The sequence below is a fragment of the Populus alba genome, chromosome 6 (assembly GCF_005239225.2).
Source record: "Populus alba chromosome 6, ASM523922v2, whole genome shotgun sequence".
Taxonomy (NCBI): domain Eukaryota; kingdom Viridiplantae; phylum Streptophyta; class Magnoliopsida; order Malpighiales; family Salicaceae; genus Populus; species Populus alba.
This window is the reverse complement of record NC_133289.1, coordinates 24,837,162-24,861,173: the sequence shown is the minus strand read 5'-3', so window position 1 is coordinate 24,861,173 and position 24,012 is coordinate 24,837,162. Positions and strand designations below refer to the sequence as shown.

Sequence of the window (24,012 nt, the reverse complement as noted above, 5' to 3'; positions counted from 1 at the left end):
AAGGATTGGGACTTGTGAATTGTATTCCGCCGAATTGATCCGGTTATTTGTTCCTAGTTTTCCCAATATCATATTGGTTTATTCATATTATAATAAAAACAATTTTTTTCTCTCTCCTCTCTCTTTTACACAAGGAAGACACCTCAATATATTTTTATTCCTGAGATGTCATATTGCAACACCCTCTCCACTAATGGTACCACTTCTGCTTTTCACAAGGTACTTGCAACTTCACATACCGAGTGCTTGCAGTACCACTCTTTACGCTCCACGAGGTGAACACTAACCTCTTCATCAACAAATGCAAGCCAATTCAAGACATTTAGGTTAATAACAAATTCAAGTCATAAAAGATCATCCATAAACATAACATACAATTTCTTCTACATTCTCCTATTATTTTCTATGTTTTGTCTATTAGTTCTCTTTGTATATTTACATTTGTCATTTATTTAACATGAGACTTGTTTTACAAGAAACACCGAGTCCAATTAGAAAAGCTTACATTTAAGCTCAATCACCATTTACCATAACGCAATCATCAAAAGCTCATAATTGTTTGCAGTTTTCAAGACTTTCCACTACTAGAAAATTGGAAAATGACAACGGAAATGTTGTTGACCTTTAGGTCAAATATTTATGTTTTTATATATTTTAATGATAAAAATAAAATTAAAAATAAACTAATAATATGTCTTGTTGAGAATATATTTTAAACAAATTTATTTAAAAAATATATCAACAAGCATGATGAATTTCATGAAAAAATCAATCAAGCAATCTAAGAAAGAAACAAAGTGAAGACCTAGATTAAGTATTCATTTTAAATGTTTGATGTAAATCTTTATATCCTACTTAATAGCATAATTAAAATAAATCCACACACTTCACTAAGCACACATTTAAAGGATTGATAAATCATGTCGCACCCCAAAAAAATATACATCTACCCATTTTTCAATTGCGGGTTCGACTGGCGAAAATTTTTATTATTTGGTTCTTTGGAGTCGCCACCTAGTATTTCGGTCACTAGGAACCCTAACTGGTCTCAGAGATCGGGTACGGAGACTGGTTGCGTAAAGGGAAGGTATTAGCACCCCAAATACGCCCTACCTAAGGTAAGCTGCATTGTTTTATTATCTGATAAAAACTAAGGTGTTATTATACTTCTAGTCGTTGGTCTGTTTATGGTTCAAGAAAAATCCTCCTCGGTAAGAAGGTCTTTTATCTTATCGGGTAAAATCCTAATTGTTCTAACGTCTATACCAAACTTTATTAATAATATTTAGGAATACGTTTTACGTATAAATTCGTAATCCCAAATACTAAAAGAAAACAAAAAGATTTTTTTAGAATTTTTGAAATATTGGCCTAGTTCTCATGGCTTGAATAAACTGGTTATTAAAGCCAAAATGCATGTTAATACATATATTGTTTTGAAAATTTTCTTTGTTGTGTGAAAATATGATGTTATAATATTTATATATATATATATATATATTGGAGAGACTAGGCCGTATTTTAAAACAAAAACATTTTTTTTTGGAAAATATTATTTTTTTTATGCTTTTGACGAAAATCAGGTATTTTAATACCGAGCTTGTATCTTTACGGTATAAAAATACAACCCAATATTAATCCACTTTGATAAAAATATGCAGAAAAATCAACAACTTTTTTAGGGACTCTTTAGAAAATTTTTTGAAAGCAAAAACATTTTTTTTTATTCTGAAAAATCTTTGATGTTTTGACAAAACCCGGGTATTTTTAACACTGGTTTTGTATCTTTACAGTATAAAAATACAAACCAACATTGAACCACTTTAAAAAAAATATGCAGAAAAATCAACAATATTTTTTTAAGATTTTTTCAAAATATTTTTTTATTATTATTATATTTTTTATATATATATACATATATATATACACATATTATAACATATTATATAATATATAATATAAAAACAATTCGGGCTGGGCCGGCCCAAATAAACGGGCCGGACTCAACCCAACAAGGAAAGGTTGGGCCGAATTCGGCCCAGACTGGGTTGGGCCGATCTCGGCCCAACAGGCCATCATGCTTCTTCTGGTCTGGGCCGGACCCGGCCCAGACGTTCATGGGCTGGGCCAGCATCGGGCTGGGCCAGCATCGGGCTGGGCCAGCATCGGGCTGGCCCAGCTTTAGCAGCCCAGCGGGGGGGGGAGAATTATTTTTCTCCCCCCCCGCCTCCTGCATGCAACATGCAGGAGGCAAGGCTGCCACGAAAGGAATGCAGGGAAGAAGGAACGGGTACCTGGCGTGGAGGCGGTCGCTGGTGGAGCTGCGGTGGCGTGGCTCGCGTACGGCGACTCCGGGCGGTGCTGTGGCGGTTTGAACGGCGGCGAGAGAGACTTGTTTTTCAGTGGCTTTCTCTTTGGTTTTTTTTTTTTGTTTTTGGGTTCGGTTTCTTTGTTTTTGGTTTGTTTCTGCTCTCCCACTCTCTTTTGCTCGTTTTTTTCTCTTCTCCCCCTGTCCTCGGGTCTCTCTCTCTCTCTTCGGTCTCCTCTCTCTCTCCTCCCTTCGGGTTCTCCCTTTTCTTTCGGTTTTCTTCTCTATTTATAGGGGAATAACCGTGGGGGACCATCGTTAGTGCGGTGTAACGGCTGGTCGGCCAATGTCTAAAGGTGGTGGGGGCGAGGAGAGAGAGGCGGGAAGATTTGAAAAAAACAAAAAATGGTTTTCTTCTTCTGCTGCTCTGCCTCGGGGGGAAGGAGGAAGATGAACAGTGTCGTTCAAAACGACACCGTTCTGGGCTTCCTTTTTTTTTTTTTTTTTTAATATATATATGAAACGGCGTCGTTTTGGATAAAACGCGCCGTTTCATTTAAAGGAGCCAAATTCCAGATCAGTCCTCCATTATTTCACCTTCGGTCTCCGCCCCTCTTGTTGGCCGCCTTTTTCACTTTGGTCCTTGGCCTCTGATTTATGCAATTAAGCCCTCAATTGATTAATAAACTTCCAATTTCTTCAATTAAGCCCCTGAAACAATTCCAAACAGCCCCCTCTATCTTTGCGCCTTCTCCAAATTGGTCCCTGGTTTCGGATTTTCACAATTAAGTCCCTAATTGGCCCTTAAACTTCAATATTTATGCAATTGAGCCCCTGATTTGACCCAATAAATTCCTAAAAAATATATTTTGGCCCCAGAACTTAAATTTCTCCAAATTAAAGCCCAAATTGACTTAAAAATCAATTTTTCTTGGAATCAAATCTTCTATAAATTCAAATAAAAATCCAATTAAATCCATAAAAATCTAATTAAGTCCATAAAAATCCAATTAAGTCCATAAAAATCCAAATTCGGGCTTTTCTCCTCAAAACTCAAATTTTTCTTCTCAATAGGGCTTTCATCCTTCAAGAATATACTGTCAAAAAATCAATCCTTGTATTTTTAAATTCCTTGACCAATTTTCTGACTATTTTCCGAGCGCTTCTGCCTCCTGTTATTTTTCTAACCTCTTTTGGCTATTTATTTTATTTTTCATGGGGACCCAAAAATGGGTTACAACAGATGCCCCCTCTTTATAATGCTTACGGAGCATGGGTTTTGCGCAGTAAGTGTTATAAAGATAAACCCAAAACGGAACTCCCGAAACTGATCTGGTCGAAGCTTGATTGATCTGAAACTTTGTCCTTTATAACAATCCTCCTTGGCCCCAAAAAACCATGATCGAAACTTAGTCATCTCGAGATCCTTATCCGGCGATCCTCTGAATTCTTATTTTAGTTTGATCAACATGAAAATCCATCCGAGATCCTATCTAGTGATCTTCTTTAACCAGGAATCCCATCCGGCGATTCCTTTACTCATAACCAATACAAAAAATGTGTGTGTGGTCTCATTATGATGGGTGACCTGCCCGAGTGGAAAAGAGAAAGAGTGGTCTCATTCTTTGGGTGACCTACCCAGGGGAAAGGATGGCCTCATTATTATGGGTGACCTACCCAGATAAAAAAAAAATGGAGAATGGTCTCATTCTTATGGGTGACCTACCCAGAAAATATGGTCTCATTGTGATGGGTGACCTACCCAGAAAAAGGAAGAGTGGTCTCATTGTGATGGGTGACCTACCCAGAAAAAGGAAGAGTGGTCTCATTCTTTGGGTGACCTACCCAGGGGAAGGAATGGCCTCATTCTTATGGGTGACCTACCCAGATAAACAAAAAAATGGAGAATGGTCTCATTCTTATGGGTGACCTACCCAGAAAAGTATGGTCTCATTGTGATGGGTGACCTGCCCAGAAAAAGGAAGAGTGGTCTCATTCTTTGGGTGACCTACCCAGGGGAAGGAATGGCCTCATTCTTATGGGTGACCTACCCAGATAAACAAAAAAATGGAGAATGGTCTCATTCTTATGGGTGACCTACCCAGAAAAGTATGGTCTCATTGTGATGGGTGACCTGCCCGAGGAAAAAGGAAGAGTGGTCTCATTCTTTGGGTGACCTACCCAGGGGGAGAAAATGTGATGAAGTGGTCTCGTTGTGATGGGCGACCTACCCAAATAGAAAGAATATGAAGTGCGGTCTCATTGTAATGGGTGACCTACCCAAATAAAAATATGGAGAAAATGGTCGCGTTGTAATGGGTGACCTACCCAGAAAAATGTTGGTGAGGGCTCAAAGGCGCACTCGAAAAGAGGTAGGGTTTAGAAAACGCACTACCCGAGAAGTGAGGGCTCAAACGGCGCATTCGAAAAGAGGTAGGGTTAGAAAACGCACTACTCAAAAAGTGAGGGCTCAAACAGCGCACTCGAAAAGAGGTAGGGTTAGAAAACGCACTACCCGAAAAGTGAGGGCTCAAACAGCGCACTCGAAAAGAGGTAGGGTTAGAAAACGCACTACCCAAAAAGTGAGGGCTCAAACAGCGCACTCGAAAAGAGGTAGGGTTAGAAAACGCACTACCTGAGAAATGGTGATGAAATCCCGATCTGACAAATGTTGAAAGCAATATCTTATGGTTAATATGCATGTATGTTTTTGTTACCTATCTTGGAAACATAGGTCCCCCTTTCGTCGTAAACCTCTTCGCTCTTGTTTCAAGCTTTTCTCATGAAACGAAATATCCTTCATATCCTTTTAGTGAAGAGATCTCTAGTTCCTTATGGGGCCCTTTTTTTGCTCCATTGAGTTTTACGCCAAAGGCAAAAATTGGTTTTGTTCATGAAAATTGAAACTTTTGATGCAATTAGCAAATTTTATAAAAGATGCTTTTTTTTTTTTTAGAAACTTTTTATTATGATATCCCTTTTTGGGCTTGGGTTTACTATGAACCCTTATGTGCATTTTGTGCACCTTTTGCCCCTAGTGTGATGTGCAACTATATGTCAAGTAGATTTGATTTAGTCATGCCAAAAAAGATTCAAAATGCTATGAGGTCATATGTTAAATTCATATATAAAAGGAAACTTTACAAAGAGAATTCATGGCCGAAACTTATTTTATTGACTGGGAAATTACGAAATACATCAAACGTAGTATTTCTTTACAGAGTCAGCATTCACAAACCTAACTAGATCTTCTCCATCCATTCCAGAAAGTAACAAAGCTCCTCCTGAGAATGCTTTCTTCACCACGTAAGGCCCCTCATAGTTAGGTGCCCATTTACTCTGATTTTTCTCCAGGTAAAGGTAATATTTTCTTTAGTACAAGATCTCCTTCGTGGAATCCTCGAGGTCGAACCTTCTTGTCATATGATTTAGCCATCCTTCTTTGGTAGAGTTGATGATGACAGATCGCGGCTATTCTCTTTTCACTAATCAAATTCAACTGTTCATATCTAACTTTTGCCCATTCTACCTCTTCCAGCTCAGAGTCTAACAACACTCTTAATGATGGGATTTCCACTTCTAAAGGCATCACCGCCTCCATTCCATACACCAACATGTACGGGGTGGCTCCTGTTGAGGTTCGAACTGCGGTGCGATATGCATGAAGGGCAAATGGCAACATCTCATGCCAATCCTTATAGGTGACTACCATCTTCTGAATAATCTTTTTGACATTTTTATTAGCAGCTTCTACCGCACCATTCATCTTAGGTCTGTATGGCGAGAATTGGAATGCTTGATTTTCCATTTAGTGCAGAGCTCTATTATCATCTTGCCGTTGAAATTCTGAGCATTATCCGTTATAATCTTTTCTGGTGGACCATACCGACATATCAAATCTCTCTCAATAAACTTCTTCACCACTTTTTGCGTCACATGAGCAAATGACCCAGCTTCTACCCATTTTGTGAAGTAGTCGATAGCCACGAGAATAAACTATTACCATTGCTAGCTTTTGGGTTTACCGGTCCAATCACATCAATTCCCCACATCGCGAAGGGCCATGGAGATGTTAAATTAAAATAGAGGAGCTGGAGGAGCATTGATTTTGTCACTGTATACTTGGCACTTATGACATTTCCGGACATAATCGATACAATCTTTCTCTAACGTCATCCAGAAGTACCCGGCTCTTTGTATCTTCCTGGCCATCACATGTCCATTAGCATGAGTTGAGCAAATCCCTTCATGGACTTCCCGTACCGTGCTTTTTGCCTCAAATTCATCCAAACATCTCAACAAAGTCCCGTCAAATGATTTCTTATACAAAATTTCCCCATCCAGATAAAAATCCATTGCCAACCTTCTCAAAAGTCTTCTTGTCGATTTTGGATGCCCCCATGGGATATGCCTGGTTTTGGATGAAATTCTTGATATCATAGTACCACGGGTTTCCATCCACTTCTCTTTCGACTGAGCAACAATGAGCGGGGTTATTTCTAATATTGATGTGTACTGGTTGTACCTTGTGCCCAAAGTCTATCTTGGCCATAGATGCTAGTGTGGCCAAAGCATCTGCAAACTGGTTCCCTTCCCTTCCCAGATGGGTGAACTCTATTTCCTCAAATTCTTTAGCCAGCTTAGCTAGGTATTCTTGGTAAGGCCTTAACTTCTCTTCTTTGGTTTGCCATTCTCCTTTCACTTGGCAAATAATCAGCATTGAGTCTCCATAAACATCTATTTTTTTTATGTTCATCTCTAATGCAGCCTCCAAACCAAGAATGCAAGCTTCGTACTCAGCCGTGTTATTGGTGCACCCGAACTGCAGCTTAACTGAAACCGGATACTGCTTCTTATCAGGAGAGATTATCACTGCCCCCGCTCCGTTACCACATACATTTACAGCACCATCAAAGTACATAACCCACCAATCTGATTTCTCTTCCTCGATTGCAAACACATCTTCATCGGGGAAGTCAAATTTTAACGGCTCATAATCTTCCATAGCATGGTCAGCCAGGTGATCGGCAATAACACTCCCTTTCACGGCTTTCCTTGTCATATATACTATGTCATACTCAGCCAAAAGAACTTGCCATCTTGCAATTCGGCTAGATAGATAAGGCTTTTCACAAATGTACCTTAACGGGTCTAACTTGGAAATTAACCATGTAGTGTGATACAACATATACTGACGTAATCTCTTTGTAGCCCATGCTAGTGCGCAGCACAGCTTCTCAATCATAGTATACCTAGACTCATATTCCGTGAACTTCTTGCTTAGGTAATAAATGGCCCTTTCTTCCTTCCGGTTTCATCATGTTGCCCAAGCACACATCCCATTGCCGTTTCGGTTACTGTTAGGTATAAAAATCAATGGCCTCTCTGGGACAGGAGGAACAAGCAGAGGTGGATTTAGCAAGTATTGCTTGATTTTATCAAAAGCTTTATCACACTCTTCATTCCATATTCCAGGGTTCTTTTTCCTCAACAAACGAAAGATCGGGTCACAAGTCGCGGTTAAATGGGATATAAACCTAGCGATGTAATTCAACCTTCCTAAGAAACCTCTCACCTCCTTCTCAGTCTTGGGGGGTGGCATAGATTGAATAGCTTTTACTTTTTCAGGATCCACTTCTATCCCTTTGTCACTCACCACAAACCCCAACAGCTTACCGGATTTCACCCCGAATGAACACTTTGCTGGGTTAAGTCTCAACTTATATTTCCTTAATCTTTCAAATAATTTCTTCAATATTTGGACATGATTCTCTCCCTCTTTAGATTTAGCAACCATGTCATCCACGTATACTTCAATCTCTTTGTGCATCATGTCGTGGAAACAAAGTCACCATAGCCCTTTGGTAAGTGGCCCCAGCATTCTTTAAACCAAATGGCATGACTTTGTAGCAAAAGGTTCCCCATGGTGTTACAAAGGTTGTCTTCTCCCTATCCTCTGGCGCCATTCTTATCTGATTGTAGCCTGAAAACCCATCCATGAAGGAATATGTGGAGCTGCGTGCTGCATTATCAACTAACATATCTATGTGTGGTAAAGGGAAATTATCTTTAGGGCTAGCCCGGTTTAAATCCCTAAAGTCCACGCAAACCTGATTTTACCTTCCTTTTTGGGTACCACCACTATGTTGACACCCATTGTGGATACTTCACTACTTCCAAAAAAACCAGCGTCCCATTGTTTTTTCAATTTCCGCTTTTACCTTTGATTAAGACCTCCGGATGAGTTCTCCTTAACTTCTGCTTAATCGGCTTGCATCCTTCCATCAGTGGTATTCTATGTACTACAATGTCCGTATCCAAACCAGGCATATCCTCGTAGGACCAGGCAAAGACATCCACATAATCTTTGAGCAGTGCAATCAACTCTTCCTTTGCTTCAGGGGTGATCAAAGTCCCTATCTTAGCTCTCGCTTGATTTCTTCATTGCCTACATTTATGGTTTCAAGTTCCTCTTTAGCGGGCCTCCAAGCCTGTTTCGTGTTGTTCTATTAATTTTTTTGAATTCCCATATGTTTTCCTCCTCCCATTCCTCATCTTCTACAGCCACTATGTATTCTTTAAATTTTGGCCATTATTCTCAATGTAAAGTGCAGGTGTTGTTGTGGAGGATCCACTTTCAGGGTTCCTGAAAGCGGAAAGGTGATGTGTAAATGCATAGTAAGACATCAAGATGAATTTTGAAAATGCATGATCTCATTAAAACAAAAGATTAGGCTCATAACAAAATAAAATCCAATTGACATCTTGAGCCTCGATTGTCAACAAAAAAAAAAAAAGGCAAACAACATAAATAAAAATATAATCCAACAATCATTGTTGATTACATTTTAAAAACCAATGGAGCTTCTTGGGTCTCCCAATTTTGGAACTTCTCCCCTTTGGCTAGTTTCCGAAAAAAAGTCTTGACGGTGACTTCTTCCAAAGTGTGGATGGTTAATTGTGGCAACTCTTCATCCCTCCTTTCGGATTCAATTTTCTCAGCAATGTCCTTGACTTGATTTTCCTCCACAGTGTTTATGTTCATTGAAGAAAGCTTCTGAAAGAGGTCTCCATGTCCCCCATTAGGTTGTATCACATATGCGGCCTTTGGAAATGAAATCCTGATTGGAGGGATGGCTAAGTTTTCTTCTTCAGGCTTCCTTCCTTCAATCCTAGCCATTCTCTTCTTCCTTCTTGCACCAGCAGCTCGTTTGTAATCCTCTTTCTTGGGCTTATATCCAAGCCCAAACCTCTGTTCTGCAGATTTCAATTTGATTATACCCATCCATTCAAGCCTTCCTTGCTCCATATCGTATGGGAAAGGAATCTTGTTTTTCAAAAAGCTTTTAGCGGCCATTTTAGTGGCTTCCGAGATTTCTGGCTTCCTCACCACAGTGTTCTTGGGCACCCACTCGGTATTCACAATCTCAAATGCATGAAGGTTTCCGTCCTTACAATCTTCTGCTTCAATGAATGGAACCGCCACATTTCTTACCATTGATATAGTCTCCTCAGCCTTAACAGTAACCAGGACACCGTTGGCAATGTACTTTAAACATTGATGTAGCGAAGAGGTGACAGCTCCCGCAGAATGTATCCATGGCCTTCCTAACAGCATGCTATAGGAAGGGTGGATATCCATCACATGAAGGGTTACTAGAAAGACTTGTGGACCCGCAGCTAGTTCGACCTCAATTGACCCTATCACTGGCCTTGATGAACCATCATATGCTCTCGCCGTTATCACACTGGGTTGCATATGCGAGGGATCTATCGGTATTTCATCCAGCATATGCCTTGGTAACACATTCAGGGCCGAGCCGTTATCAATGAGAACCTTGCCGACGAGACAATCCTTACATCGGACTGTGACATACAAGGGCTTGTTATGTCCAGTTCCTTCAGCGTCAAGTTCATCTTCCGTGAAATACAAGTAACTGGCAGCATGGATCCTCCCTACTAGATGCTCTATAGTCTTTTGCTCAATATCTTGGGGCACATAGGCCTCATTCAGTACTTTTTGCAAAGCATTACGATGTGGCTCGGAGCTGAGTATTAATGACATAATGGAGATCTTAGCAGGGGTCTTCTTCAACTGATCCACTATACTGTACTCACTATGCTTCATCAATTTCAGGAACTCATTTGTTTCTTCCTCGGTCACAGGTTTATTCACCTTAAACTCTTTATCGAGGTCCAGCACCTCCTTGCCTTTAGCCTTTCTTTGTCTTTCTAGTTCTTCAGGTGTGAAACAACGACCACTCCGAGTTAGCCCACTTATCTCAGTTCGGAACAACGACAAAGGAGTTTCAATATTCGAGGTATAACCATAATCTCCATGCATCACTCCATAGTCTACTTTGCTTGCATATGAGGGCCTAGTTAATACCAATTTTGAGCGACCATTAGTTGTTGATTGGATTCTACATTTCTCTTGATTCTCTATCATCTCTACCTCTTCCTTGTCACTTACGGCCTCAATCCTTAACTCTCCTAGAGTTAGCATTCTTGCAACCTTTTGATGAAATTCAATGCATTCATCAATGTGATGCCCTTCCTTTTTATGGAAAAGGGACAAAAGTTACTTTTCCTATGTGCAGTACTCAGTCGATTCTTCCAAATGTCCCGACTGTACTAACATCAAGTATAGCTTGGTCATGGTCACTTTCAACACCCTCTCTTTGCTACCAATCTCCATGGTATTCACTCCTCCCCTACCATCAACATGTTTAGGTAAAGAGTTTGAATTCTGATTAGGCGAATCCTCAAAAGTGACCCATCCCACTTTGATCAGTTGTAACACCTTTCTTTTAAAAGCAAAGCAAGCCTCAATGCTATAGCCCGCGTGACCAGCATGGTATTCACAAGTCACCTCGGGGTTGTACCAGGTAGGGAAAGGTGGTTGCATAGGTGGTATGGGTAGAGTAGTTATCTGCCCAATACTCAACAGCTTGGCATACAACTCTTTTAAGGTTATTGGTAAAAGAGGTAGTTGTTCTTCTGATGGTTGCTTATCCTTTCTTTGGTAATTGTTGTGGTTATTTGCTGGGAATTTTATTGTATTGAGCTGGTTTGGAGTGGGGGGTTTGGAAAAGTTAATACTAGTGACTCGGGGGGTAGGTATTTGATAGTTTTTGCTTCTCCTTTCTAGGTTGTTCACCTCAATTTCTTTCTTCTTTCCAATGAAACCTCTCTTCTCTAGAGGCTCTGCAATTCTCCCACTTCGGATCCCTTGTTCAATCCTCTCAGCAATCCGCACGACATCATAGAAATGTTGTGCTGAACTACCCATAAGGTGTTCATAGTATGGAGCCCTAAAAGTATTGGCAAACAAAGTCACCATTTCTGTCTCTATTAGCGGAGGTTGCACATTGATAGCTTGGTCACGCCACCTTTGAGCATAAGCCCTCACGGACTCTTGAGTTCCTTTCTCCATGGTAATCAGACTGGTCCTATCAGGAGCAATCTCTAGATTAAACTTGTATTGCTTTAAGAAAGCATCTCCCAAGTCCGTCCACTTCTTGATCCTAATGTTGTCTAACCTCATATACCAACTGAGGGCCGATCCGGTCAGGCTATCCTGGAAGAAGTAAATTAACATTTTATCATCGTGGATAACCTCTACCATTTTGTTATAGTAGGAGCGGAGATGGGTCTTCGGGCATTCCATCCCAGTATACTTAACAAAGTCTGGCACTCTGAACTTCTTTGGAATAATAATGTTAGGCACTAAACATACTTCAGCGGCCCTAATTGGGTCAAACAAATCATTTCCTTCAATTTCCCTTAGCCTCTCTTCTAGTGCAATCCACTTATCATCTCCTTCATGATTAGAGAATTTAAAGTCATGTGGATCTTCGTTTGTTAAATCCTGTAATAGGGATTTGGATGGGCCGAGCAGGACTCTGCTTAGTTGGTGTATTTGCCCCTATGTTTATAGGTGCGACAGGAATTTGAGCTGCTGCCGGTGCTTCATTAGGTTGAGTAGATGTTCCCTCTCCATCTCTGGCTCTTAATATTTGCTCTAACATACTGGTTAAGTGCGCCACATCATTCCGAACTCCTTCAAGTTCTCTTTGGTACTGAGCTTCTGGTTGTGACCTTCCTTCGTTTTCCATTCTTGTTCTTTGTCGAGTGTTGTGGATTCTAGAAGGGGGACCTATGTTTCTTAATCTGCAGATGCATGCATAGATGTATGAGAAAATGTATGATTGTGATGGATGCATGATTGAAAAAATGCATGTTTCATTGGGTATGGATGCAACCTTTTTGTGAACGAATAACAACCATCACACTATAAGCATTCTCTTGTCACATTGCTTTGATAGGAGTTCTGCCTTTCGAGTCGTTTGCTTAAAATCAAGTTCACCAAGAGAGACAAGATTTTGCATAAGAAGATGGTCAACACCCTTTTCATTAACGCTTGGATAAAAATACATTTAGAAATAAAAGAAATACAACGTGCTAATCCCTTTCCTCCCTAAATTCTTTAGCCAAAGGTAAGAAAGCAAAGCCGCGGTTCTCAATCTTCCCTAGAAAGGCATCAGTTTCAGCTAGGCTTCGGTGATAGCGAATGATGTCTCCTCCCACATTCCGCGCATTGATTCTAACAATTTGAGCATGTGCAACAGCTTCGTCTATTTGCTCATCTGTTTTGGTCATTTTTTTTCTATGAGCAACATGTTGGTTCTGTTCAAAGCAGTGTTGTTGGCGTCGATTTAATCTTTGTGCTTTTCCATTGCTACTAGCTTCTCGTCTAAATACTTTGACTTTTCGCGTTCTTTGTCAAGCTTTATCCTCATAACTTTTATCTCATTCTTCTTGACCGCTAACTCTGCTTTAACATCCTCAAATCCTCCCTTTACGCTTTCCAACTCCATATATTTCTTATTCAAATCCTCATACTTCCTAATCCTATCCATCAGTTCGAATTGCACTTGCGCAAATTTTTCTTGGTAATATTCTGCACCTTCTTGGCAATTGCTAAAGTCCATCTCCATTGCTTCAAGTTCAGAGCAACTTTGCATCCAAATCCAAACTCAACCCTTTTAAGCTCTTTTCTCACTTCCTTCCCTAGCAACCTTCTCCTCAACCAACTTTAACTCCAGCTTTGTTATTTTCGCATCTCTAGACTGTATTTGCTCATCTAGAAATGTTCTTCTTTTATCCTCTTCTAGCATCATTTCTTCCAACATTGCCTTGTCTTTTCTGCTCTTGCTCAACTCTATTCTCAGTTTTTCCGCTTGCCTTCTCAATTCTTCTTCACTGCTAACCCTCTTTCTCTTGATAGGCTCCTCTATAGTTTGAGAAGATTTGACTTCCACACAAGGCATGGCTGAAGCAGCTGAATCATCTTCAATGTTCACCCTTTTTCTCTTAATAGGCTCCGCTACAGCTTGAGGAGATTTAGCTTCTACGCAAGGCGTGGCTGAAGTAGCTGAGTCTCTCCATTTTACATATCCTTCGCTCACACTTGGATCTCTCAACCCTTCTATCTCCACCAACACTAGATGCTTCCAATCTTGTTTGATGATCTCTAAAACCTCTTCTGCCATGGGATCTTTGAACAAACCAGAGAATTGAGCGATTCCCATAGTCCTGGGAACGAACTGCATGCCCCCAAGTTGTCTTACCACTAAGGCAAGAGCATAAAACTCACATAAACCCGTAATCCCACACCAATGGTACCCAACGCCTTTGTTCACAACTCATTAGGACCTTCATTGTCGTTACCCATGGGGCCCTCCACTTAAACTCGCTATTAGGTAAACCTTCTAATTTATCAACCCAACCCTGGTTGTCTAGATCTCCCCGTTCTTCTTCTACTAACTTGAGGGGTTTTTGGGTGAATCACCAAAAATTATTGAAGACAGGTTTCTTTGTTTCGATATGGCTAACCATCCAAATATACAACAGTTGCGTGCAGCATCTCATTTCTCCTTTTCCGGCCCTCCTACAATGGTTAAGTGTCAAAATTGTTTCGGCTAAAATAGCAGCCACTGGATTGATTCGTGTATTCTCATACTCCACGTAAGCAGCAGCGGCCTCCAAACTCACTAAACTAATCTGACTTGGGAACAACACAAGGCCAAATATACGTAGGGCAATCAATCTCTCTTTTTCTACTACTGACTTCTTTTCCAATTCTAGCATCCTCCATTTCAAACCGGTACCATTCTTTTCCAGAAATTTTTCCAAGTTGGAGATTCTGAGCAGTTTTGACAATTCAGGGATGATCTTGTCGGATCTTAAAGGAGAATAAATCCGATACAGGTCGTTGGGAAACTCGGTCAACAATCCATATTCCTCAACCATGGGGCACAAGTCTATGCTTCCAAAGGAAAAACATCGGTAGTCTGGATCCCAAAAATGAACTAAAGCTCGCACAGCTGGGCTTAAGACTTCCACCTTTGCAATTTCCATCAAACGTCCGTATTTCCTAAAAAATGCATCTTTATCCACATTATGAAAATGAGTCGTTAATTTGTTCACCTCATTCAATATGCAATTCAGGTTCTTGATTGGTGACATCTTCTTAGTATCGCTTCTAAGGTAGTCTCCTTCAGTCAATCGTGACAGTTCAGAATTTTTTCCATACTCTAAGATGGAAGATTTAGTGATGATGGCCATTTCGTTCACCAAAAAAAATCTGGAGTCGCAATTCTGTCGCACCCCAAAAAAAATCCAGCGCGAGCGACATCGGCTGGCGATTTTTCATCGTATGTTGCGTTTGCTTTGAATTCATTCGTTGGAATCGCCACCTAGTAATTCATTGAAGGCTACTAGGAAACCTGATGTACTGGTCTTGTCAGAGATCGCGGGTAAGGGACTGGTTGTGGTTAGGGAAGGTATTAGCACCCCTAACACACCTTACCTGAGGTAAGCTGCTTTGTGTTCTGATGTTATTTGAAAATTTAAAATATTAATTAAATTCTAAAGCTTGAATAAATCAGTTATTAAATCCCCGAATATATGTAGAAACTTGTTCTTACATTTTCGTGGAAAATACAACTTGATTTTATTTGTCCTTGAGATATTTAACCACATTTAAATTAACAATTAATTCTTTTTGTCCTTTTTTATATATATAATTCAATGACATAAACAAAAATACAAACACACACAACTTTCTTTTCATTATTTATTTTTTCTTTTCTTTTTCCTTTTCTTTTTTGTTACATCCACATTTACAACATACAAATAAAAATTCAAATTAAACAAATATTACATCAAACAATAAAAAATTACAAAAACAGCCCCCTAAAACATCCTAGGGCTTCTAGAACATGCAAGAACAGTGCACGGGAACAGTACTGGAATGCTTTTGGAGCAGAAAACAGCGGCGGCGCGTCTCCTCCACTCGCCACCGTCACTGGCGGCGCGTGGGTTCACGCGCCGCCGAAAAAACAACAGCAGGGAAGATCCAAAACGGCTACCTCCCCCGCTTCTCTTCCTCTCCGGCAGTGATCTGTAAACAAGAAAAGAGAACACACGCAACAGTTGATTTTACTCCATTTTATGTCTAGATCTGTGCTGATTTTCCCCTTTTTTAGATCTATTCTTTTCTGTCTTCTTTCTTCTTCGTGGCGTCTGTTCTTTCCTTCTTCAACCGGTGGCAGGTCTGGCAGTGTTGAAGGGGGAGGAGCTACTGCGAGGCCGGAGAAAGACTAGGATGAAGACAGCGGGGGCTGCCGCCGTGTTCGGTCTGAGGAAGAAAAGAACGGCGGCCGATCCCTTTTGGGTAGAGCTGGAGGCCGTGAGAAGGAAATGGGAGGCCTTTGTGCAGAGGGTAGATCTTGGCTGCCGCTGTTGAAGGTTGATGTGGGTGTGACCTTGGCTGGTTTTTTTTTGAGTTGTAGGCGAACTGGAGAAGGAAAGGGGTTTTGACTTGTTGAGAAGATCTGGCCAAATAAGCTGGCGGCTGGAACTTGAAGATGAGAGGAAAATGCAGGGGACTAAGGAAAACTAAGAATGGTAGAGGGAGGGACGTGTGGTTGGCCTTAGTTTAGGAGATGAAGCTCCCGATTCAAAACATCAAGGCCGGGGTCTCCCTTTAAATTTTTTTTTGGATGGGGGCCGCCGGTTCCCTTGGAGGAGAAGGGGAGCTGGAAAATCAAAAGCAGGCAGGCAGCGCTGGGCTCTTTCTTTTTCCAAGGGAGCGGCGGCCTGCTCCTCCTTTTTCAAAAGGAGAGGTCAGCGTTGTAGCTGAGGAAGAAAATCATCAGGGGCGGCTCTGGATGGAGATTTGTGAGCAGCCGAGAGAGGGGCTGTGTTGGAAAATGGGGAGAAGATGGAGCTGTTGGCTTTTGTGGTTCTGGTGGGTCTTCAGTGAGAGTACGACTCTGTGTTGATAAGAGGGAGAGGGGACAGTCTATGGGTCTCCGACTGAAAGAAGAAGAAAATGGAAAATCCCCCTTCTCCTTTCGGTGCAAGGGAGAAGAAGAAAATCCCAAAGGAGCTGGGAACCGTGGGTCTCTGCCCACTGCTGTCAGGACCCCGAAAATGGCTCCAAATCTCCTCCCCCTTTTGCCAGCTGGGGATGAGAAGAAATAGAGGTTTTCATTGTGAGGAGGGCCTCCATTGTCGGCTGAAAACAAGGAAAGGAAGACCATGGGTGGGGGGCTGAGTCCCTAATTTTCAGCCGAAAGAGAGGGATCAAAGGGAGCGGCTGGTTTCGGGTGAAAAAAAGTTCTTAGGTTTTTTTTTTTTTTTTTTTTTTTTTTTTTTTTTTGTGTGTTAACTCTCCTCCAATATTCAAAATTCCTTATATATAGGCAAAAATATTATTTGGCCTAAAAATTGGTCCCTTAACTTTCTTTTTTTTTTGTAAAATTTGATTTTTTTTGTTTTTTTGTATTTTTTTTTTTAAAACGAGTAATATCAACGTTGACTCAAATGCGGAAAATCAATGATTTAAAAAAATGACGCGTGAAAAGTCGAACGCGTTCGAAAGACCCTTAAAAATTTAAATTCTTTTTTTTAGACGACGTTGAAAATGCTAAAATGACGAGAATATATTAAAAAAAACATATTTTTTGGATTTTTATTGTTTTTCTCTATTTTTTTTGGATTTTTTGAAAATATATCAAAAACATGAGTCAAAAATTGAGTAGCAACATCTACAACAAGAATTTAAGATTAATTATATCAGCAACTCTCCAAACAGTTTTTTCATCTTTAGAATTTGAAGCTCGACTTACTGCTTCAATGTTACCAGAACTACACCCTGTGAATATATAACTAATATCTGTAGCGGCATCCAATATCCTCTGACCTATTTCATGCAACCAAGATTCAATTCTAAAATTCAGTAAAAAATGGACACCACTAGAAAGGTCAATGACAACTTGATAGAAGCATGTGAAAACAGAAAATCACTTACCTATTGTAACCAAACATATTTTTATATTATGAAATCAAACTCAATTCAAAGAGAGAAAATACTTGGGTAATTGGATACTCTTAATGCATATAAAACTCACATGCTTCAACACTAAATTGCTCATAGAAATTGAAAAGAAAACCTGAAAGTCAAATGCATGTAGCATCAATTTGTAGAAAAAATAGGATAGATTAGGTGATTGGAGAAGGCCTTACTTTGTACAGGTAGGGAAGAGAGATGGGGCCGTCTTAAAAACTTCAGTACCATTTCATCACTACTAGTATAAAAAATAAAATAACATAAATGTCATGTTTTCCAATTCTCCCTTGATTTGTTTGATTTTCCAACCACGAAGATAGAAGGATAAATTATTTGAAAAAGAGAAGCCTTTGCTTGTTTAGATAGCAGAACATTAAATTATTTCACTTGACGTTTTTGAATTAAGATAATTTCATTAAAGATATTATTTTAAAAAGTGAGGCCTTTACTTGTTTAGAAAATTAATGATTTGAAATAATGGAAGTCGACTTAGTCTAATACAAAATAAATAGAGAGAGAGAGAGTAAACAAAGGAAGGATCAAGATTTATTATTTAGGCATAGAATTTAGTTTCTGTACACACATGTTCATCGACTAAACTCCATAAAGCAAAATAGAAATTGAAAAGAAAACCAGAATGTCAAATGCATGCAGCGACAAGGTGTTATTATTTAGGAATAAAATTTAGTTTTTGTACACACATGTTCATCGACTAAACTCCATAAATTTAGTTTTTGTACACACATAAAGGCATTAAGAGATAACTTCAATACTGTACCAGATCCAGCCTGTTCCATCCTCTATGACAATCCCAGCATTGATTACCTTTTCGGATTTATGAAACCCAGTCCAACCACCATACCTGCACAAAAAAGATGTCAAAAGAGGGCTGAAAAGAAAAGGTTAAACAGAAGCTAATTCTGAACCCAATTAATGGAAAGACGTTGCCTTTCACACACCTAATAATGAAGAGAGAGAGTATGGAATAATAAAAATAAAAGAAAATAAATAAAGGAAGGAAAGGAGAGGTTAAATACCTTTCATACACGTGTGTAAGTGTTTGTATGTTCGGTGAAAATACTCCTTACAATCTCAATCCTTCACCCTTTACATAGCGACCCTCCTTTTGAATGTAGTAGCTATCAATTCCAATATCTTGAATGTGTTTAATGTTAGGCCACTCCTCCTCCCTCTCCTTTCCCCATCCTCTTGCTCTTCCGCTCAGCTCTTCACTGCAGTCATTGATTATTAACAGTTGCAAAGAGGGAAGGTAGGGTATCATCCCTTGAGATTCAGATTCAGATAGCGACTTCAATTTGCTGCAGTCTAAGATAAGTAATTTCTGAAGAGAAGGCATCCCCTGATCAGGCAGTGGCAGAGACTTCAATCTTTCGCATCCATATATCGATAGCTGTTGAAGAGAAGAGAGATTTTGCAGCCCCACTTCCGGAAGAGATTCCATGTCATGAATTGAATACATAAATAGAAACTTCAATTTGGAGAGAGGACGGATAAATGAAGAAGAAGAGACTGGTGATGTCATCTTCATTGTCTGCTGTAATGACATTGAACTAGTGAAGGTCAATAGAAGATCTTCATCGAGAGTTGGAAACAACGGCATTGAAGTCAGATTTGGACACTGGGCAATCTTCAAGGAAGAAAGACGTGGAAAAGAGAGCATTATCAACCCTTCTTCTATTGTTGACTCATCACTATCATCATTCATCTCATCTCTACTCCATCTCTTCCACCATCCCTTCAGTCTACCACAATTCCTCATCTCAAGTCTCTTTAAGGATGGGAAAAACATCGGCACTCCTTTTCCTCCAAGCCCCTCACTATCTATGTACTCCAAATCATCCAATCTCTCAATACTTAATTCTTCGAGATCAGGGATGTCGCACCCCAAAAAAAATCCTGGGCGCGGCATCGACTGGCGATTTAAGTATCGTTATCATTGCGTTTGCTTGAATTATTCGTTGGAGTCGCCACCTATAATTTATTGAAGGCTACTAGGAAACCGGATATACTGGTCTGGTCAGAGATTCACGGGTAAGGGACTTGTTGTGGTTAGGGAAGGTATTAGCACCCCTAACACACCCTACCTGAGGTAAGCTGCTTCGTGACTTTGACGTGTTAAAGAAGTTTTAATAATTGTCTTTTCATCGAAAATTAGAAATATCACTTACGTATAAGTTAATAATTCTTAACCATGATCCAATTAAAATATTAAATTCTTCTTTAATATCTACAATTTTATCATTAAAAAAATATATTTAAAAAAATAAAAACAAATACAAACACTCACATTCATTCACTGTATTATTTTTGTTTCTTTTCTTTTCTTTTTTTCTTTTCTTTTTTATCCACAATACAAATACAAATACGAAATAAATAAATAAAATACACCAACACACACAACCCCTTTTTTTATTATTATTTTTCTCTTTCTTTCTTTTCTTTTCCTTTTCCTTTTGTACATACCATTACCAAAATACAAATAAAAAGAATTCAAAACTAAATAAAAAAAATACATCAAACAATTTTAAATTACAAAAACAGTCCTAAAACATCTCTAGAAAATGCAGGAACAGTGCACAGAAGATTTCTGAGGCAGAAGAATTAAAAACACAAAAAGCCAGTTGATTTTAATTATGTTTCCATCACAGTTTTCGAATCTGCTCCTCTTTCTCCTCTTCTCCGTTGCAGATTTGCTTTTCTCTGCAAATCAGCCCGTGTATTTCTTCTTCTTCTCCTCTACTTCAGGTTGCCGATCTGGTGGTTGCAAAGGGGTTCACGGCTGTGGTTGCTGCTGTTGTCGTCCGTAGATCAGGCGGCGCTGTTGAGGAGATCGGGGAAGATCGATCGGGGTTCTGTTGTCCTTCAGTTGGTTCTGCTGATGAGACCAGCGGAGGAGAAGAAACGGCTCTTGGCTTATCCGGTGGGTATCGGTGCTGCTGCTGTTGCTGAGGGAAAGATCTGCTGGAGGCGGTTGTTCACGGTGGCTGTGAAGAGAAGGTTGAGTCGGGTCTGTCGGAGGCTGGCTTCGGGTTCGTCGGGTGGAAAGAAAAAAAAAATTCCAGCGGGGGGATTAAAAAATCAAGCCGGGGAGGAAGGATTAGCCGTGTGTTGGTGGCTGGAAAAGCCAAACGAAAGGGGAACGGCGTGGGTAGAGGCTGAGTGGGGAAGAATGAAGAGCTGAAATGGCAGGGGGGGGGGTAAAGGTTTGAGCCGGGGAAGGGCGGCTGCAGCTTTGGAAAAAATGGAGAAGAGAAACTCTTGGGCGGCGGCTTGGAATGAAAAAGATAGATTTAGGTTTTTGTATTTTTTTTTTTGATATTGTCAAAATTGCCCCCCTCTTGTTGGCCGCCTTTTTCACTTTGGTTCTTGGCTTCTGATTTATGCAATTGAGCCCCTAATTGATCAATAAACTTCCAATTTCTTCAATTAAGCCCCTGAAACAAATCCAAACAGCCCCCTCTATCTTTGCGCCTTCTCCAAATTGGTCCCTGGTTTTGGATTTTCACAATTAAGTCCCTAATTGGCCCTTAAACTTCAATATTTATGCAATTGAGCCCCTGATTTGACCCAATAAATTCCTAAAAAATATATTTTGGCCCCAGAACTTAAATTTCTCCAAATTAAAGCCTAAATTGACTTAAAAATCAATTTTTCTTGCAATCAAATCTTCTATAAATTCAAATAAAAATCCAATTAAGTCCATAAAAATCCAATTAAGTCCATAAACATCCAAATTTGGGCTTTTCTCCTCAAAATTCAAATTTTCCTTCTTAATAGGGCTTTCATCCTTCAAGAATATACTGTCAAAAATTTAATCCTTGTATTTTTGAATTTCTTGACTGTTTCCTGAGCGCTTCTGCCTTCTGTTATTATTTTTTTTTAAACTCTTTTGGCTATTTATTTTATTTTTTCATGGGGACCTAAAAATGGGTTACAACAAGGGATTCCATCTAACGGAGGGATATGCTTAAGTCTTCCACAGCCTTCTAGAACAATACTTGCAAGATTTGAGAGATGTGAAACCCAACTAGGAAACCTCATACCTCCATAGCCTTCAACTCTCAACGCTTGAAGACTCGAGTTTGGCTGGAGGCTTTGCAACATTTTATCATACAAATCAATATCTGAATCATTATCCAGGTCTGGGTCCCACCGTACGGTCAACGACTGAAGATATTGTTTATCCATCAATTTAGCTCCTTCAAATTCTGATACACAATAACCACCCTCATATCCCTTGACTCTTATTTCTAGCCTCCCTCTCAATTCATTTAACATTCTCAACTCATCCAATCCACCTATCATCTCAGATTTAGGACTTTTTTTTTTGCCAACCACAAAACATGACAACGTCTGTAGACTAGTTAATTTCTCAATCCCATGAGGCATATACTCTAATTGTTTACATAAATCATCATCAAGAGTGCAACCAACATCAAGATGCCTCAGAATGATCAGCTTATCAATACCTCTTGGTAGTTCTTTAAGGTTACTACAAGCATTGAGCTTGAGCACTTGCAAATTTACCAGATTGGTGACAGAATTAGAAAGCGCCTCCATCTCATTATTCGAAAGATCAAGATATTTAAGGTGCTTGATCTTTTCAATGAGAGGTGACACTTCCTTCATTCCAAAATCACTCATAACAAGCACACGTAAACGCCTAAAGTCTTGACAAATTGACACCCATGCCCCCTCATCATGCTTGCCGCCTTGAAATAATACGAGTGTTCTTAGACTTTTTGCACAAGGCAAAGGAATTGGAATTTGTTGTGACAATCCAATTTCGTCACAAATGACACGTGCCGAGTCAATTCATTAATCCTATTTCCTTGTTGATCTACTATGGTGCTCTCTAAACCAGCGACATGGGTTGCAAGATCATGCATAAAATCATGCATTTTGCAACTTTCTATGTTCCCAAATCTATCCTTTTTCACTTCATGGAAGAAGGACCTCCACAGTAAATGCTCAAAGCACCTAAGACCAACAATTTCTAAGCACTCACCCAAATTCGAAGAGCTAACAAACCCTTGTGCAATCCAAAGTTGAATCAATGACTTCACATCAATCCTATGACCTTTCGGGAATAAGCTACAGTATGCAAAGCAATGCTTCATATATGATGGAAGAGGATCGTAGCTTAACTTAAGGGTATCTATGATGTTATCATCTTTGACCCTATTTGGAAGCTCTCGTTTGATAAAGGGCAACCACTGGGCTCTATCTTTCAAAGACATTAACCTCGCAATTGCCTTTATGACCAAAGGAACTCCCTGACACCTCTCTACAATCTCTTTTTTTATTCTTTCGTCTATGTAATTTGACTCTTGACCTGGACCAAAAGCCTTGTTTGAGAAAAGAGACCACGAGTCCTTTTCAGAAAGGCCTTTTAACGCAAGTGGTATTTTGCTTGTTAAATTTGCAATTAAATGAGAACGTGTAGTTACCTCTATCTTACTTCCTACTGCATCACGTGGTAACAACTCCTTCAACCTATCCCCTTTTTCACCATCATCCTTATCATCCAACACATCATCTAATACAAGAAGATACTTTTTTTTTTCTATTTTCCTTTCAAGCTTTTCTTTTAGACTCTCTAACTGATCATCAGAATCTCCAGTACCTACAGCCCCTTTGATAATCTTTCTAACATCTAAGCTGCCTGAGACACTTACCCAGAGTCTCACACCAAAGTGCGCCTTAACTTGCTCATCATTGAAAACATGTTGAGCTAGTGTGGTCTTCCCCAACCCTCCCATTCCAACTACGGAGATCACAACAAGAATTCATAGTTTTACGGACAGAAATATTTCGTCGGTCTGTGATTGATAGTACGTCGGTAAAATATTTATCGACTAAATTACCGACGGAATACGTCCGTCGGCTTACCTTTCGTCGGTGATTCCCCATTCCGTCGCTATATCGGTCGGCAAAACAAAAAAACCATTTACCGATGGTTTTACAGACGGAAATTGCGCGCCAAAAAAAAAATTCCCGCTTCAATAATACCGACGGATTGTTATTCCGTCGGTGATACATAATACCGACGGATGTTTTTCCGTTGGTAGCTTAGTCGGTGAATTGTTGACATACCGACAGAATATACCGTCTGCGAATTCGTCGGTAATATATAATACCGACGGAATTAATCCGTCGGTAAATCTGTTGGTGAGTCATGAAAACACCGACCGGATTTATCTGTCTGGAAATTTGTCAGTGATGGTCGCGGCTACTGTCTAATGCCGACGGATTTATTCCG

The 24,012-nt window shown here is 39.8% G+C and overlaps 1 protein-coding gene and 1 pseudogene across 1 annotated transcript in view; both read right to left on the bottom strand.

Moving 5' to 3' along the window:
* The window catches only part of LOC140955714 (uncharacterized), a 34,535-nt gene extending 20,633 nt beyond the window's left edge, over window positions 1-13,902 (bottom strand). The window contains 12 exon segments of the mRNA XM_073409893.1: window positions 1,038-1,068; window positions 6,788-7,606; window positions 7,609-7,678; window positions 7,680-8,150; window positions 8,152-8,417; window positions 8,420-8,519; window positions 8,522-8,733; window positions 8,736-8,799; window positions 9,174-10,823; window positions 10,944-12,130; window positions 12,213-12,481; window positions 13,556-13,902. Coding sequence (XP_073265994.1) covers window positions 1,038-1,068; window positions 6,788-7,606; window positions 7,609-7,678; window positions 7,680-8,150; window positions 8,152-8,417; window positions 8,420-8,519; window positions 8,522-8,733; window positions 8,736-8,799; window positions 9,174-10,823; window positions 10,944-12,130; window positions 12,213-12,481; window positions 13,556-13,902 — 5,486 coding nt within the window.
* A 4,603-nt stretch (window positions 13,903-18,505) lies between these two features.
* On the bottom strand, window positions 18,506-23,539 carry LOC118058165 (putative disease resistance protein RGA4; annotated as a pseudogene).
* Between the last annotated feature and the right edge of the window lie 473 nt (window positions 23,540-24,012).